The following is a 19,037-nucleotide window of genomic DNA, read 5'->3' as shown; positions in this document are numbered from 1 at the left end:
ATGTATTTCAGAACAATAAAAATCCTCACCATTTTATTAAAGTGACACAGACAAAAAGTATCCCTGTGTCCTCCCTCTGCTGTTCAACAGGACTGGGATCCCAGCTGGGATACTGAATGTTTTGCTACAGCAGAATTTGTGGAGATTAACAACAGGCTCCACATATCTGGCAAAAATTCAGAGTGAACATGGGGCTCCCCACCAGCAGCCACATGACTGAGCAGATCAGAGGTGACAACTCATTAAGAGTGTCCAGGAAAAACAGTGGAGGCAACAGGGATGCCAGTGAAGGCAATGATGGGAAGGAAAAAAGGATTCTGTGGGATATTTGAGCCTGTTGGCTGTTATCCAGAAGAGGCTGGAAATCACTGGGGCAGACCACCAGAGAGAAGAAACAAGGAAAACAGGGAAGAAAATCTATGAAACAGGGAAAAAAATCCATGAAAACTTCATGAAAGCATCATAAGAGTGTGAGCTTTGCCCACCACTGAGTTCAGCATTCATTCATCAGGAAGGAGAAACTTCTGTGAGTGCCAAGAGAAAAGCAGCAGGTGGCTATGCCTGTGATGTGTTTGGGACACCAGGATGTGGCACAGGTGGCCCAAAGCTGAGCTGGTGACATGTTCATCCTGGGAGCAGCCTGGCTGCACCACACAGAGCTGGCCCTGGCACACGAATTTCATTTCTCTCCAGGGTCTGCTGTTCCAGACACCTCTGGCTTTGCTCTCTTTCCCCAGTGTCACAGTTTGGGGCACATCCTAGTACATACAAATCCTTTTAATTTTCCATCTGACTCCATGTTGTTGTCTGAACACAATGCAGCTCCCCAGCCTCAGAACAGCAACAGGACAAAATTACACACAACAAACCATCACTGTCTTGAATGGAATTAATCCAGTGTCAGTGGCAGGAAATAATTACAAAAATACAGATGCAATTAAAATCTTAGCTTTCAAAGATAAAAGCCTGGACTAAAACATAGTATCTCACGTGAGCTAACTGGACAGCATATTATTTGCTGCATAGCACAGTCAGCTAAACAAATAGAAGTATTTAAAAAGGGATAACTATTCATGGTCAGAACAAAGAGCTTGTTGAAAAAAGGCCTATTATTTATAAGGCACCTCTTAATAGGTACACTTCTTTCACTGTCTTTTTAAACATTACTCTCTTCATTTTAATTTAATTAGTTTTGAGATAGGAAAGAACTGAAAACATTACACCTCTGAAAGACATTAGGGAAAATGTTTTTTTTTCCTTAATGGATTCAAACTCAAATTTTTGAAATGCACATTTAAACACTACTGTCAAGCACTACAACAATCTGAATAAAATCATTTCCTCTCCTGCTTCTACAGGGTTTCCCCTGAAGAAGCCAGCTGTTACATATTTATTTTTCCATTATGTGAGTTGTATCTCATAAATTCTGCTCAGCATTTGGTGAGCTTACAGATCAATAACTTGGCATGCCAGCAATATAAATCTAATACAGACTTCTCTGAATATATTTCACCCTTCAGAGGTGTATTTCTCATCTTTTCAAGCCAGTACAGTCATCCCAGTGATAAATAACTAGTTTGGGATGAGAGGAATCCTTGGGGGGGAAAGGTTCCACCTGAGAATGTGGTTTCTGTGATTCAGGTCAGCTAAGCCCCAGGCTGGATGTTCCTGTTGCTGCACCAAGAGCAGCTCAACAAAGTTTTTTTCACAGCACTGCTGACCATCATTTCTCTCCCTCCTACGGTCCTAGTCAAGTTTTCTCATTACTAATATATTCTAACCTATTCCTTTTCAATTTCATAAACCAGACAAGGACAACAGGATTTAAACATCAAAGTTCTAAAATTCTAATTTCCGTAGAGTAAATTAATCTTCTCATTCCTGCAGCTTCACCAGCATAAATTTACTACCAAAAAAAAAAAAAAAAAAGGAAAAAAGTGTGCATTTAATATAAGGCTCACATTCCACACAGGGTTCATATTCACTCCACCAGTGCATAACCTGCATCAACTCCTACAGGCAGCTTATCTCCATCAACACAGTCTCTTCCTGATAAAAATGCAGGATGGCAACAGCCATAAACAACAACAACCTGCACAACCAACCTGCAGTTTCTAACAAGTCAGACCTGGTGGCTCACAAGACCCCAGAGCCCAAGGGGATGGCAGCACCTTCAAATTGGAATTTCCACTGGTATTTTCCTTTTCCCAAAAATAGTTCCGTAGTTTGCTGAGCAGATGCCACATGCAGTAATTTGAAACACTAATCCCCCAGGAGACAAACCCTGGAAGGTCATGATTCAGAGCAGAATAAAGAACTTGCAGGGAAAAAAAAATATGGCACCTTCATTAGGAAATGGAGCATACAGAGCAAGGGAGGTAAAACAGCACATTTTGAGCTAAAAAAAGGCAATAGGGCAGAAAGAAAGGGATGAGAATAAATAAAGAAGAACACAAGATATGAATGAAAGGACTTCTCAAATTAATCTCTGTGCAACTCCAAAGAGACCCAATTTCTGGAAAACAAAACACAATGCCAAAATGTTTCCCATATGGGAATCAAGAAGAGTCTGAAAAATTCACTCATCAGATAAGAAAGGAATAGACACTTTTGTCTATCAGCAGTAGGGAGAAAGCTCAATATTTTGAGGAAAACAAGAATGTATAGAGGCCACAAAATAATCATTTTGAGACTCGTAGAAGTAGGACTTAGATGAAAGTGCAGGGGACCAGTTTCAGCTTCAGACCATTTTGTGATTCTGTCAGTAAAGGGGCTTGTAAGACCAAACTACATAAGGGAATACACATAGGGATGGATCAGAGAGTAACCATTAGACCTCAAAAGGTACTTGAGTATTTTCCAAGTCCTCAGCTGTAAACAGACTAAAGGAGGTTTTGCTGCTACAGCTGGTGACACACAAGTTTATGCTAAAAAAAAAAAAAATCTGATGTGAAATGAACCAGGTGGAATTGCATCCTAAAAATAAAGCAAAAATAAGTATAGGCTTGGGAGCTACAGGGAGTAAGTCAGGCAAGGTATTATGTCTACTAACAGGTGAGGACTGAATCTCTCTCAAAGGAAAGAGGGGATATAAAAATAATAGAGACTGCTGTAAGAAATAGTTTTGCAGGGTAACACAAAAATCTATCCAAAAATAATGAAGGCACAACTATATCACATACATGCTATTGAAGTTCAAGCTCAAATAAAAATAAATATATGGAGACAAATATGACAGAGACACTCATTAAGCAAAAAAAATGTAAACTAAACTTAATAACCTTGTACAGGCATGAGAATTTGAAGTGGATTTTCAGATGTAAAGTAAGAAAGATTAAGAAGATTGGAACCTGCAATGATTTCTGGTGAGAAGGTAATAAGAGATACATTTTATTAGCCAAATTTACTATGCTGAGTAAACAATAAAGAGGATTCAAGGAAGCACAGCATTTCACAGAGGTCTTTTCAGTCCTATAATTAAAACTTAAGCAGACAGGCTCCAAAAAACACTATAAGAAAATTCTGATAGTGAGAGGTAAATTGGACCTCATTCAAACAAGTAAAAAAGAAAAAATGTCAAGATACATAAGGCAAAATTTTATGAAAGAATGACAGAGCAGACAGATCCCTGGTTAGAAAACTACAGAAAATATGGAGAGAGCAGCAAGCCCAGTCACTAGAGACAGCAGGTAAGTAGATCAGAGAAGAGAGGAAATACTTCTAGAGTATTTTATAAAGACTGCCATCTCCCAGACTACTGATAAAGAGATACAGTTTCTAGATAAATCCAAAAAGGAAAATTAATTAGAAAACAGAAGGATACTCCCTGGTCTTCAGAAAAGAAAGTAAAAAAATTCTGGGGTAGAAGATTAAATCTAGGCAGTACATATATTTATTAACTGTTTGAAGATAAAGACAGATACCATTCCCAGATTCCAAGAGGAATTTTAATTCCCACATCACTGGAATCATTGATTGTGATTGAGAAGAGAGTTGTACTGCCAAACAAGAACACGTTTCATAAACTGATCACTGCACAATATTCTTCCCTACCTTTTCCAGATGCCTTTTTTGTTGGTACACTGGAGATTGCTAGTTAGTGATGCTCACCCATGTAAATAAAATTTATTACTGGGAAATGCATTGCAGATGAAATTTCATAAAACCACAAAAATCTTCTCTTTTTGTAAGCCCACTTACAGAAGAGTAGAAAACACGTGTGTCCCATGGTAGCAGCATCTGGCTTTGAAAATAATTTGAGGATCTGCATTTCTGCTTTGCTTAAAAGAGTTTCCATATGAATGAACTGATTTACTTTTAAAAAGAAGTACAAAGAAGGGCAGCCATCACCATTCCTACAGTTTGTTCCAGACATGGGATGTCAAGGCACAGGGATCAGGGAGCACCCAGAGCTGAAGGGCAGAAAGGGCTGCTTTACAAATATCTCACTTGCATATTCTATGTTACTTTTTGTGCAAAATGTGTTTCCTCCTCAAAAGCAACATCATTTCAAACATGCAGATTTGCCACTTCCATCTGTGGGTATCAAAAGAATAATCATAAATTTGAATTACTAGATGGCAACTTCTCTATGAAAATTAAGCATTATAAATTTAAGCATGTTAAATTCAGTAAGATACTTAAAAACACAAGGATGTGTTGAAAGGTAATCATGCTAAAGTTCAATCTAAATTAACAAAAGCCTCCCAAGTGAGGAGAGCTGGGGACCCCTTGGGCAGAACAGCTAACATTAAAACCAGCAGAGTCTCTTCACTTAGGTTACCTTCGTACACAGACCTCTGAATTAAGCATCACTTTGCATATTTAGCAATGTAAATTTGGTTGTAACAGCCCCAGAATGCAAGAATATTACCAAGAATATCAAAGACTGCAAGATCTCCTGCCTCCAAATGCTCAGCACCCATATTAAAAGTATGGACTTCCTCCTCGAGGCTCAAAAAACATATAACTTCACTTGGATCAAGATAGGGATTTCTTAGGTAGGTCACCTCTTGGGGGAGGAAAATATGAAACCTTATCAATGCATTTCTCAAAGTAATACCTGAGTGAGAGTTTTCCATTTTCACTATCTTCAAGTTGGAACCTTATAATCAAAATACAGAAGCTTTCAGTAGACTTAACCTTCTGAACAACTGATATACAGGGACTCAAGAAAACAGGTGCTTCCCTTCCAAACATACACATTTTAATAAAAGAAGAAATAGATGGGAAGACTAAGCAAATAAAAAATGGGAGAGATATCCTTGGGGGATAAAAGAGCTTTGAGCAGTATGTATAAACACATCACAGATGGTACCTGTCTCCAACTAGGATTCAACAGATTTTATCCCAGAATGCTGCTGGAGAGACCACAGGACAAAATCTTCTTTCACATATGTCATTGGGCCCAGATCCAAATTCTCTTTGCAAGTAACCAGAAGAATAACAACGGTGATGGATGGTAATATCCCATTAGACTCGCCTGTTTGATTCCTGAATGATCCTTTTAAGGACACTCAGGAGGTGAAGAAAGAAAAATTACTATGCTTTTGATGGTAGCAATTAGATACTGTATTTGCTTATACATAGAGGATTAACTTCCTCATCTTCTCCTCATCACTGAAAAATTGGTACAGTAAAATACGAGATGCCCTAGTGATGAATAGAAGCATTCTGTCAGCTCTGATTGCCAGAAGAAAAAAGCCAAAAAATATGTCATTCCTTATTTATTCAAAGAACAAAAATTAGTCATCTAGTAAATGAGACACTGAATACTACTGGATGAGGAGGATAACAGGGAAGGCTTTCCCTGTTTCCATTTGCATGTGACTGTGCTGGCAGTAGATGGGATTCTCACTTTCCAAACATTACTGTGCATCTGCACTACTGCTTTGAAATTACAGTAATACTTTACACATTGTACAATTCCTCTGCACGTCTGGGTTTTTCCAGCTGCCTGTATGAATTTTTTTTTTAAAGGTTAGAGGTGTAAATCCAAGGAATAGGTATCCCAGGGTTTGTTTTTTCAGTCAAGGAGAGGGCTGAAAACTTTTAAGATGAACTGAACTTTGAGCAAGGGAAAAACCTGCAGGTGGGTCACACACTGGATATGTAGCTGTCACGAGATATATAAATGTGTAAGGAATTCAGAGGCACACCTCCAATCTTCTTGAGAAATTCACAATTCTGACAAAGAATAAAGTGTGAATGAAGTCTGTTCAAGCTCTCTGCTCACCAACCTGCCTCACACTGGCTGCAAGGACCACAGGAGTGCTCAGAATGATGCATAAAGTCAATAAATGCCACACACCTTTCATCAGCAGCACTTTTCTAACTCTGAAAGTCCCCTGCATCACACACTTGGGTGGAACAACAGAGGGGGGCTGTGTTGGGACAGCAAAGCAGTGCCAGATGTCTGGGAGAGGTGAATCAGCCACTGTGTATGGACTGAGCAGAGAATAAAACAGGTCTGGTTTTCTGTAACCTCAGAATCTTTGCTGGATGCTGGGACACACACTGGGCATCCAGGAAACACTTGCTTTGCCTCTGTAAGTAAATAAATCTAAGATACAATATTGCGTTGTTGTTATCTTACATCTCTGCTCAAAAACACATTCTGCAAGAGCACCACATCAAGTAAATAAAACAGCCTATGATGAATTATTCATTGTGAATCTGTAACTACTTATTATTCTTCTAAAAGAAATATAACTCACTTCCAGAGTCCAAAACCCATCTGTCTGTTCAAAAGTTGTGACAATATTATTTTTGCTTTCCCCTTCAAATCACAAGAAAGATTGTGTATCAATCTGAAGCAGACGCTAAAGCCAAATCTGGAATGGTGTGTGACAACCTGTTTTATATTCTAAACTAAGACTACACTACAGATAAGTGCATTCAGCTACCAGAGGGCTGGGTTTCCTGATATATGACAGAGGAAAAAGTCAACCCCAAGCAAAATTTAGTTCCTTCATCCTTTGTAATTCTCCCAACACAAGTGAACAGCAGGACTGGCAGCAATTCATCCCAGGAGGTTGTGGCTCCTGACAGTTCCTCAGCACTTCCTCTGATGCTGAGTAGCACCTCCCTGTGTGAGCATGGACACAAGGAGGGCATCAGCCAGCCAAAGGCGACCAATGGCTCCACATTATCTACTTCTTTTCTTCCCATTTCTCTTCCTTCAGCACCTCACACACGCACCTTCCTTCAGCCGGTGTGTCCCAAATTCCACGAGGATCTGGACGCAGTAGACCACCCGGGTTTGGATCCCACCTCCACAGAGCCCTGCCTGCTTCTGGTGGCGAGGGTCCTGCTGGTCAGGGAGCAGAGACACTTGGCAAGCTTTCCATTCAGAGGTCCTCCAGGCAAACCTTCGGGAATAAAAAGAGAACAGGTAAAATGAGATTTTGAAAGACTGCGGGTGAGGGAGAGGTACTTTATTAGATGACAAAACACAGTTGGTTAAATCTTTATAGCAGCACTTTCCCATCCAAAACAGGGAATGTTTGGAAACATTTTGTGTTAAATTTGCATAGGTTAAGTATGTGCTATTTGTCTGGAGCACTTGTGTAAAACTTTTGACAGAGCACCAATCTCCAAAGCGTTCTGGAACACTAAATCATCCTGACAACACCTTTGAGCACGGCGTAAAAAATGAGCAAAGATTAAGAGGTTTGATTAAGTGTGAACAGTAGTTTTCAAACATGTGTCTCAAAGCACTAAACCACCCTCTCTGCCAAGAGCTGAACACCTCACTCTGAAATGCACTAACAGCTGAAATCCTGCATACATCAACAGTGCTCCAAGCAGTTGCAGCTTTTCTACAGGGGGAGCTTTCTAAGTGCCTAAGGTACTGCCAGTTCCTTCAAGGGATTGGCTAAAGCATCTCAGTTCATTCCATTTTCCACAAGGTGTGATACACAGCAAGCGCTAGATAAAAAATACTTCCATTCTATATCCATTCACACCTAAAGAGCATCAAAGGTTTTCAAGGAATTACAATATTTTGGGGCACAGGTAGGTGTACAGACAACAGTTGTTGGTATGCACCAGCTTAAATGCCAGGAAGAACTTGTTAAAACCACAGGGAAAACAGTGCTGTGTATCCATGGAAAGCAGAAGTTATTTCCCCATCATGACTGAAAATGCAGAGCATATTTCTAACACAACTGTTTCCACAGGCAGAGTTCGCTTTGATTCACAGGTCACAGCATGAGGGGAGTAAATAAGAGCCCAAAGTCTTCCCGAGCTTCCCAAACGCAAATCTTAGGCAATATTGCTTTTATAACCAATCTGTTCACACTTGTGTTGCTTTATGCCTCCACTCCTCTAGATTTCCTAGTTTGCTTTTACCAACAGAATCTTTGGGGTTTGTGTAATGTAAACTATGTGAAATAATTTCCTTCCCTCATTCTCAAGACAAATGCTCTCTCCTTTTACAGCAGATCCACAGTTGTTAAAACTACATATGTTCCTTAACTGCTGACTGATCACTGTAAACTCAAACACAGTGGGGCGTCTCTGCAGAAAAAGCCTTCCACATCATAATTCCATGTATTCTCCATACTGAGTATCTGTTCCTGACTACAGCTATGGCAAGCAAACATGCTGCATCTCAAAATTATATGGAAAATAAACACATTAATTTGAGCACACATCAATGTTCTCTTAACTTCTAATGTTGTAAATGATTTCTAGCCACAAAGCCCTCCCAAATTTTGTAATGCATTCATGGAAAATATTTGTGAATACTGCCAATACTTGCATTTACAGGTACTGTTCAGATGAGCTGTCATGCTCTCTTAAATAACTCACAGCATCACGTGCAAATCTGGATACACTCACAGGGTTCATTACCCCCACAGAAAATAATAAAGAACATGCTTTTCACATGACAAGTATCAAATACCTAACTCCCACAACATATAAAGCACAGATGTGAATTCTTCTTCTCGTTAGCTCATTCTGGGAATTCCTAATCCCATTTCTTGGGCCTGCAGTGTTAAATGCAACCACAAAGGCAATGAAAAGTGCTCTTCATCAAACTCTGGGTGAAGAGGATTCCTCCTCCACATCCCTTCAGAACATTGTGCTTCTCAGGTCTACATTTTCAAAATTAAAATCTTAAATATAGAACACACGCATCTTTCCGCAACCATGGAAATAGTTGTTTTAAGGCAGTATTTCTTAAAACAAAAATTGACTAAGGAAAAACTCATTATCAATATCTGGCTTAGGAAGTCAGCTGTGAACTCTGGATCCTAAAGTCTCATTTCCAGAGGTGTGAGCATCTGCTTCTCCTATTCAGTGCGAGCTGCGGGAGTTAACACCTACGAAAATTAGGCCATCGGTGATTAAAATTATGCAAAATAACTAAATCTGAGCTCAGATATAATTAAACTTCATCAGCTCCTGAATCTAAAAAAAAAAAAAAAATCCCTTTCTATATTCTCCCAGAGTGAGCTGTGCGAGCAGTGTGCAAGGACAGCTCTCGGCACTCTGCCAGGACCTGCTCCAAGCCTCAGCCCTGAATGCTTTTCCCTGCACACATCCTCAGCTATCCAGTGTTCCAAACACAAATCCTGACCTCCAAGCATTCAAAGGGACAATTTTCATTGCCATTAATGAGCCCACTACCCCAGGAGACAAAGGGCTGAAGAGTTGTGCTGCTGCCACTGCCAAAGTGTAACTCCAGAGCCTATCAGAGAGGTCTTTCCTCTCCAGCCTTTACTACTTCACACTAATGCCTCATCTTTAATTTGGGCATAATGAACCTCATTTACAAAGTGATACCATCCCACTTGTATCTCAGCAATAACCCAAAGCCTTTTTTAAAAAATCAACTCTTAAAACTTTCCCATTTTCCATCATTTAACTTCTGAAAAGCTTTGAATTTCCAACAAAGCAAAGAGTTTTTTGCTACATCCCTGTCTCGTAACATAGCAACCACAACCAAAATGAATGCTATGAAGACATAATCATAATTCTGGAAAATCTATCTATTCCCAGCGAACGTGAAAGCTACACATCAAGGATAAGAAAGATATAATGCATTGTTTTAAAACTGATGACTCAGTGACAGTTATGAAACAAACCAGGGCTCAATATCTTTCCGATTTATAGTAACCTCTTGGTCTCTTTAGTCTATAGGACTTATGGCTCTCAGTGTTTCCACAAGTTTTATACCTGTATATACCCATTCACTTTAATTGAACAATCCCAAATTTATATCACAATAAAAGAAAGTAGAATCACCTCCTATGTGTTTAAGCTCTTTAAGCACTTAATCCTTTCAGAACAAATAACCAAAAGTAAAACAAAGCACAAAGCTCTGGAGTCTTACATGCAGTTAAAGTGTTTTATTTTCTTGCATTTAAACTATTGATTATTGAAGTTATTGCAAACTTCAGTCATAAAATTAAAAGCCTTTCCAATTTAACTGCAAATTTACACTTTTGCCACCTACCAGTGATGGGACCTTTAATTTCTAGCAATGCCATGGGAATAGAGGTTATACTTCACAGAGTAGTTCTGAGGCTTAAGGTATTTTTGTCATCTCTGGATCCTTTTACAAGACTGGAATATAACTTCACCCACCTCCCTCTGTGAAGTACAACTCTGCAAGTGCTACCTCTTTAGCTGCTGCTATTTCATGTCAGTGGATGTAGCCGACACTATGTATCTTCATTCAGTCATGGGGTGCTCTCTGCCCCTGCATTAAAAAGCAGCCTATAGAAAATCATGAAATCACAGATTGGTTTGGGCTGGAAGGGACCTTGAATACCATATCATTCCAACCCCCTGCCATGGGCAGGGACACCTTCCACTTCCATTTCCATGGAAAATGCTTTGGAAAATTCTTGACCTAAAAATAAAGCTAAAGGAAAGACTACTTGTCTCCAAATCAATGTAAAAATAGTGACGAGAAGATTTCTAGGAACTGGGAAAGTAAATAGGAGTCTCACCTTAAAGGATTTTAAAACTAATCTGATTAAGCAAACAGAAAAAAGGAGGAATGGTTTGTGTTGAGACCAGACACATGAAGGAGAGCATCTTTTATTTCTCTCAGAAGCTTCTTAAATTCATGATCTTCTTGTAAGGGGAAGAAAGAAAAGATAATTGTTTGGTAAGTCTCAGCAAACCACAGATGAAGTGGCATACATTTGAGGGGAAAAAAAAGCAAAATCTCTCTAGGTATTACCCAGCAAACAGAATGTGGTCAAATAAGGAGAATAGGAGCATCTCAGGTTTCTTTTATTATTTCACAGGGATTAACACTACATCTCTCTATGGCTGAAAGCTGCTGCTTTCCCATCTGAGCTATTTCCAGTAGCTCAGTCACCATGTCCCAAGGATCAACACCAAATCACCAGGTCTGAACCGAAACTTGGACCAACACTATCATTTATCAGCTGCTGAAACCTAAATAAAAATAAAACCTAAATAAAAATAAAACCTAAATAAAAATAAAACCTAAATAAAACCTAACCTCATTTTTGGCTTCTGCTCAATAATACAAAACTGTGGTCCCTACAGCCTTACATCGAGTAAGCCCACAGCACATACTGCAATATTATGGATTTTCATTCTCACTTGTTTCTCTACACTGAGTGAATCAATCAAAGTCTAGTAACCAGGCACTACTGTAAAATTTTCCTGCACAGTCTGAGAAGGTCAGAGCCTACCACCTGCATTTTGAGATATTGCATCCCTAGAAATAACAATTAACTAAATACCAGAGTTTTGCTCTTTAATATTTTCAGCTAAGTGGCTCTATTAACCTACAAGTTCAATGTTATTTTTCTGAGCTAGCACATTAGGCAGTTCATCTTCGCTCATGCAGATATTGCCCTGGAGGTGTTGCCTCAAGGCAGGGAGGCATAACAGGATGGGGAAAGTTTCAGAGTTCACAGACTCATGAAAACCTGGGCATAGCAGCAATACACTGGAAGAACAACAGATTTTCTTCTATAGAGACAGAGGCACCTCCAAAAAATTATCAGTGTTATGCAGGTTCTCACCTTTTGGGCTCTCCTGGCTCTACACAACCATTTGCCCTTCAATGCAGTGCAATGTCAAAAAGCAGAAGTGAGAAACCAGGGACAGACCCACGTCTGCTCACTCCCTGATTAACTTCCAGCCAGTCTCCCCCAATCAGGTGTCACTTGCACCCACGCTCCTGAACAAAATCAGCAAGACAATGTGTTAATCTATTGTCTTTGAAATTGATGTGCGCTTGGGCAGGAGCAAAAATCACTCTGTAAGAGCCTTTTCGTAGGATGTAATCAAGCAACAGAATATTTTTTTTTATACTTCCTCTCTTCTGCTAGCAGGGTGCATAAAAATGATCAGCATTTGATTTTGAATGAGCCCAGTGATACAGAGGCACTTTTACAGGTGACACCTTCCTCAGAAATGTATCTTGCAAAGGCTTTAGAGAAGGTTTTGGCAGTATCTGGCAAAAGCCCCAGAAACTCACATCTTGAACACTGAAGAGATCTCCTATTAAACACACTGATTCACAGACAAGGAGATTCGCATGCATATTTTACAGTCAGTCTCAGAACATGTCACACGAAAAATCAAGCAGTATTTTATTTTCTTTGCAAAGCACACTATCAACCTCCTCTGTTAGCCTGGCCAAGCCTAATGGCATGGATTTGCAGACCAGAAAGACGAGATCCTCTCCTCTGTCAGAACAAAGATTGCCACAAACCAGCTCTCAGGGACTACAAATTTCCTATTTCAAGAAGTACCCAGAGGGAAGCTGAATAAAGTCCAAGCTATTACCTCTGAGCATTTCCCATTTTGCTCAAGCAGGACTGGGATTTTTTTTTATTGGGAGATGAAGAAGAATCATTAAATCTTATGTAAAAATTACAATTTCAAAGCCAATGAAAGCCCAGTCGTGGAGACCTGCCCAGCCTCTGTGCAGCTGAGGAAATTCTCTGAAACAGCAATCAGTACATAAGCCCGCTCAGAGAACAAGAGCAAGAGCTCTCAGTTTGTAAAATGAAACGAAAATATAAACTGTAGTGGATGTAATTCAAATTTATTTCTACATATAACTGCAATTAATGTAATAGGAATAATGAAAATAGCAACAATTAAAAGAATATTAGTAAAAACAAATAACACCACTAATCACAGTTAACAATGACCAAATCGATGATCTCTCAGACACAGAGAGAGCACAACGCCAAACCCTCTCCACACACAAACAGAGCAAGGAGGATCTGCAGAGCCTTCCTTAGCTCCAAGAACCGGGCTGGAAGCTCTGGCCATACCTGGGGCAGGGCTGCAGCAGTGCCTTCTCTCCTGTTCCGCACGCTTCCCTCTCCTCCAGCTCCGGGCAGGGTTTCCCAGCACCCACGGCCACGCTGAGCACGCGGCGGCTGCGGCTCCGGAACGCCGGGGACAGGCTGCCCCAGCCACAGGAGCGCCAGCAGGAGCTCCAGGGGGACCACTGGGATGTGGCACAGTCCTTGGGGATGACACAGGACCTGGAGGTCACGGGGATGGGGTCTGGCAGGCAGAGGCTGCAGTAAGAACACAAGACAACAGCTGAGGAGAATTTGCTTCATAAAGTTCTTTTTGTTTTTCAAACCGAAGTCCCCAAGGAGAAAACCATGGTCAGTCTGGGCAAATCAGAAGATCTATATAAACACCAATGCAAAGGCAATAAGAGAAGTTCTAATGCAGGGCACATAAAGCATTTCCAACGAGCTTTGCACGCAAACTTGCATGCTTGCTGAGTATTTTGTAAATAACGTATCTCATTCATTTCCAGTTAAAACAGATGCAAAAGGCATTATATTTGCTCCTGTGTAGTTAGAATTTCACAGTTGATCCTGTACAGAAAACAAAATCCAGGTCCAAGATGAACACTGCCACTGGTAACCATTCCCACACCATGCACACAGCACTAAATGTCTGCTATCCATCCATCCATCCATCCATCCATCCATCCGTCCGTCCGTCCGTCAGCACATCCTGCTGAGTAACTCTGCTCTTTCAAAACATAATTAGTCCCACACTAATAAGAAAGGTGCTGGTTCCGTGAGGCCATTATCAAACCTGTGCTGTCAAACAAGGTCAGAGCATTTTCCAACCTGACAAACCACCAGAGACCCAGGAGTGCTGCAAGTGGGGCTGGATTTTGGGACTCAGTTACTCCTGCTGACATCAGGACATGACCTCTTTCATTCTCTAACACCCAAAGTCAAATATGCAATGGGAAAATAAATTCTAAGGGCTACCAACTGCTCAGTTTTGGTATCAAGATTCAAAGTCTCAGAACATTTTGAAGAGTTCCAAAGCTACAACAGCTTTACACAACATAGCAAATATGGTAAATGCAGCAAATACTTTTGGGAGAAGACAAACCTTCAGACTAAGGCCACCATCCTTCCTTGCTCCCCCACTTGTCTCAGCCCTCCTGTTCAGAAAACCATCAGGTGGGAGGTGTCTCTGCCCATGGCAGAGGGGCTGGAATTAGATAATATTTTAGGTCCTTTCCAGCCCAAACCATTCTGTGATTCTAGAAGGTCACCTCTCTGCCCCCAAAATGGGAGAAAAGCCTTTCTTGTCTCAAAAAACTTGGCTAGGTGAGATAACAGAGCAGATGATTTGTTGAAAGAGGACTGAGGGATGTATGAACAGAGGTAACACTAAAGCATCATGAAGAACAGGATGGGGCCAAAAAAAAAATCCAGAAAAAAAGTATTCAGGAGAAAAGAAAACAAGATTTTCTGACTTCTGCATAGTGTTCTATGGATGATGCAAACTGGCCTCTGCAATTAAGACCACACCTGATGAACTCAGTGTGAACTCTCTAAGTTTTCCTCTCCAGCCTCTAGTTGCTTGTGGTCAAGCTTTTGCCAACGGTAAGGAGCAAACACAGGCACACTTAAAAGCTGTGAAATGCAGAGCTGCTGCCAGGGAAGCAGCCATTACCTCTCCTGCTATTACTTACAGCACAGTTTGACCAAGCTACCTCCCTCTAAAGAAAACAGACTGGAGCAATCATGTCAGGATGGCTGGGCAGCCTCATGGGGGGAGCAGAGAAGATGAAGGGCATTCACTGGCTTCTCCAGTCTAAGAACTGCTCCCCTTTTCACAAAGGCCAACAGAAATACTCCCACTGAATCACATCAAGTCTGACTAGACCCTCAACCACCAGCAAAATAGAGCATTTAGTGGCCTCTGTTTGTACTTCAAGGTAAAACAAAAAACAAAAAAAAAGTGTAACAACTTTTTGTCTCAATTTTTTGACCCAGAATAAAACTCAGTAATCTCACAGGTGCTGTCAGGATGAATTTACTGAGGTATATTTAAACAACTTCATAAAGTACAAACAGCCTGTGATGTAGCCCCCTCAAAATAAAACTATTCTGGCTTACAATTTAGAAACACATCTCATTCTCTATTACAAGTCAAATGCAACTGATTGCAAAGCTGTCTTTGGTACAAAACAGCAGTAACATTGAAGCAAGGTCTGAAAAGTAATAATCATTATATATGTACTTACAGACCCAGGGATTTTGAATCTTTTTGGAACACTAGGTTAGGTGCAGTCACACGAATGGTCATTTTATTTCCTTTTTAATCCTATTCAACAGGGGAGACACCCATGCCACAACATTAACAAGAAAGAACAATTCCTGATTTTGAGCAGATAAAACAGTCCATAAAAGACATTGTCCTAACTGATGGTACCAGAAAACTCGAGTTTATCTAAGAACACAAAGGGCAGTAACTGATCTTACATTGTAAACAGTAATCAAAGATCCCCATTGAGATACAGTGCAAAATCCATTTTTGGGGTTGCACCACTGCAAAAGAGATTTAAGTCCTGCCTGATCCTTACAGAAACATCAAACAAAATTGAGCCTTTAAAAATCTGGTTTGGAGTCTTCGTACGAGTGAACTTTCTCAGTCCCAGTTCTTAGCCAGACAATGCCTCCAATACCTACCCTAATGGATTCTCCAAACCTGCACCAACACTGTGGCTGGGAAAGCCATCCCTGCCCAGAAATCACCCTTGCACTGGCAAACGCCTTTGCCAAAGGCTGAATAGCTGTTTCTTTCCCTGAAAATCCCCCCACTGCTCCTGCAATAAAAGGCAAGATGCTAACTTTGTTGACCCCAAGGTGAATGAGACATGGAGCTGGCAATTTCCATCCTGTTCAAGTAGGCTTTTGAGGAGAATTACAAGCAACTGCTGAACAGAAAGAAAATTAATTAACTTGTACCTACTCACTCAGAGCCTCCAAGTCAAATTAATTGTGACACCGAGCAACACAAAGACAAATGTAAAAACACTCTTTTGCATGAAATTCAGACACAGCCTTTCATGTCGCAGATGTATTTAGGACGATCTAATACAGATAAAGCCCAGACCTGTGAGACACTCACTAATCTGAGGCTGCAAACCAGACACAGATTTGTGCTGCTGTGGCTGTATCCAAACCAGCAGGGACAGGAAGGAGGTCTCAGGGACAGGAGGTATTATATCAGCCCTGTTTTAAAACTGATTTTCCCCATATTAATGTCGCTGGTTAGATCTCCTACTTGGGGGTCGATCTGGTAACTGTGATATAGTAGAGTAGTTATGCAACTGATGCTTGTTTCTCTGTTACATGCTTGGATTGACACTGCAAAGCCACAGGAATTGTTTCCCAGCCCACGCTGCGGTGCCTGCGGCGTAGGATGGATCCATTAGCGAGCAGCCAGCAGCAGCGCGGGGCGCAGCTCGCTCAAGTGGCACAGTGCCCTCTGAGCCTCTTGTGTGCTGAAGGGCAATAAACCACTTATTAAAGAAACACAAAGCACTAAACCAGAGGAAACCTGCTCGTGCCTCTTTCACACTCCTGGAGCAGAACAGCAGAGGAGGAGGAGGAGGAGGGAAAGCATCCCTGGGTACCACCCTGACTGTGCAGCTCCACATCCCCATGGCTGTGTCACTTCAGGCTGCTGCCCACGGAGCAGCACCACTCATCTCCTCCATCTCCAGCCATGAGACACAGGAATTGTGCAGCCCCGAGCTGAACCACACCACCTTCCTGCTCTGGACAAGAAGTAACTCACCAAAAATAGCACATTTTCCAACAGCTCGGTGCCTGTGCTACATGCCCTGCAGTCACAGAGCCATCACATCCACTGCACAGCAATGAGTGGGAACAGGTCTATCAGCTGGAAAAAGGAGCAACACCACCCAGGAGCTATGCACCACTAAATCAGGTTGGACACAGCACAGGTTTCATTTCCCAACCCTACCAAGGCGTTCAGAACCACAGGTGAATGCATTTCCTTACGTTACATGATGAGACAAGTGGTTATTGTTAAACCTTTCACACTGAAAGGATCATCTGCAAAGCAATTGAACACATGAAGAAGCTGGCCCTGTGGTCATGCTGCTGGGACAAAGGCAGCACCAGGGGGACAGGGTACCTGGTTCCCCAGCAGTTTGGGAAGGCTCCTGGGAAGTGTCATGCCTGACCAGGGAACTCAGGTTCAAACCCATGTGCTGCAGAGCAAGATAACCCTGAAGTGAGCTAAGCCATGCTGTTAAAAACCCATTTCCATGTTTTTTCTCTTTTTTAGCATCGTCTCGTGTTCTGTAAGCCATTCCAGGCTGCTAGAATACACACTACCCACTCTTTGCACTTGGCCAATAATATTAAGGTCTCATAGTGGACAGAGCCTTGCCATGTTTTTAACATCATCAAAGCACTTATTTCCCTCAGAAACTGGCAATCAGTGTTAACAGGCACACTTTTGAGAATTCCTAATGTATTTTTAGGGTCCTCAAGGACTGCCAGGGCTATTTTGGATACCACATATTCAATCTGTGCAGCACAGGTTTCTTTGGCAGAAGAAACATCAGCCCCTTCTGCACCATGGTGTTGAAGATGGGGAATATTTTACTGCCATAAACTCACCTAAGGGAAAGGGAACTGGGAGACCTATAATCCAAACAAGCATGAGTAAAGATGTTTTGGAATTCTCAAAACTTAATGCACGAGATTCTCTGTTTTAATTAAAAATAAATGCTGGCTTACATTTGCACTACCTTGGCAGACTCTCAGATCTGGGGGCTACAGAGGCAGCTGCCTCCCAGCATAATTTGGAAACAGGAGAGAAAACACAGTTATTATTGGGCACTTCTAAAATCATCGAATCACAGAATTGTTGTGGTTGGCAAAGACCTCTGAGATCATCAAGTCCAACCATTAACTCAGCAATGCCAGGTCCACCACTAAACCATGTCCCCTAGTGCCACATCTACACACCTTTGGAACCCTTTTTTCTGGGGATGTTGATTCCACCACTTCCCTGGGCAGCCTATTCCACCAAAATGTTACTCATGGAAATTAAAAAGCCATCACTGCTCCCTTGTTTCTTCTGCTTTTAAATAAAAGCAAAGGAAATGAGAGAGAAAACTTTTGAAAAGAACATTAGGAAACAAAATACCCTTCCTTCTTCTCCAACAGCTCGGGGATTTGTTTTCAAGCCTGAGCACTGAGGCTTGATTCCTGCATCTGCCAGAAGGAACATGAACATACAATTCCTCTCCCAGATCAGAATCACAACCATCAAATAGCATTTTACAGCACAGCATTTTCACCTCCAGACTGTAGAGTTTTGTATTCATCCAGAGAACAGAAGAATGTCAACACTGAAACTGCAAATATTTTTTCCTAAAAACGTACAACAGCAAAGCGGTTAAGCACAATCCACTGGGAAATGGATAATGGAAATTTAAATTACAGAGGCAAACAAAAGAGTTGAATGCTGCTCCACCTCTGCCTTGACAGATGGGCTGTCCCTTGACTGAGTTTGACCTGAATTTTCACTTACAAAGGCAAAGTAAACAGAAACCCAAATACAACTCGATTATATCAATGTTGTCATCTTACACATGGAATGAAGAGTTTAAGAAATATGTACATAAAAGACTCCTAATCCAAATAATAATAATAAAAAAAAAAAACCTTATAACTGTTTGCTCCTGACTTTAACTTCTCAATATGCTT

General features: G+C 41.1%; 1 protein-coding gene across 3 annotated transcripts in view; it reads right to left on the bottom strand.

Annotated features, from left to right (window-relative positions):
- THSD7B (thrombospondin type 1 domain containing 7B) overlaps positions 1–19,037 on the bottom strand; it is a 295,328-nt gene that overhangs the window by 167,354 nt on the left and 108,937 nt on the right. For all 3 annotated transcript variants that reach the window (XR_014853539.1, XM_085067129.1, XM_085067128.1), the window contains exons 5-6: positions 13,287–13,538; positions 7,201–7,370 (exon numbers count right to left, since the gene is read on the bottom strand). Coding sequence is in view for 2 of the 3 variants with exons in the window: in XM_085067129.1 (XP_084923255.1) it covers positions 7,201–7,370; positions 13,287–13,538 (422 nt within the window). In the remaining variant the exon portion in view is untranslated. The remainder of the gene's footprint in view (positions 1–7,200; positions 7,371–13,286; positions 13,539–19,037) is intronic.

The sequence above is a fragment of the Lichenostomus cassidix genome, chromosome 7 (assembly GCF_008360975.1).
Source record: "Lichenostomus cassidix isolate B80296 chromosome 7, HeHo_3.0, whole genome shotgun sequence".
Classification (NCBI taxonomy): Eukaryota; Metazoa; Chordata; class Aves; order Passeriformes; family Meliphagidae; genus Lichenostomus; species Lichenostomus cassidix.
This window is presented reverse-complemented; position numbering and strand designations above follow the sequence as displayed.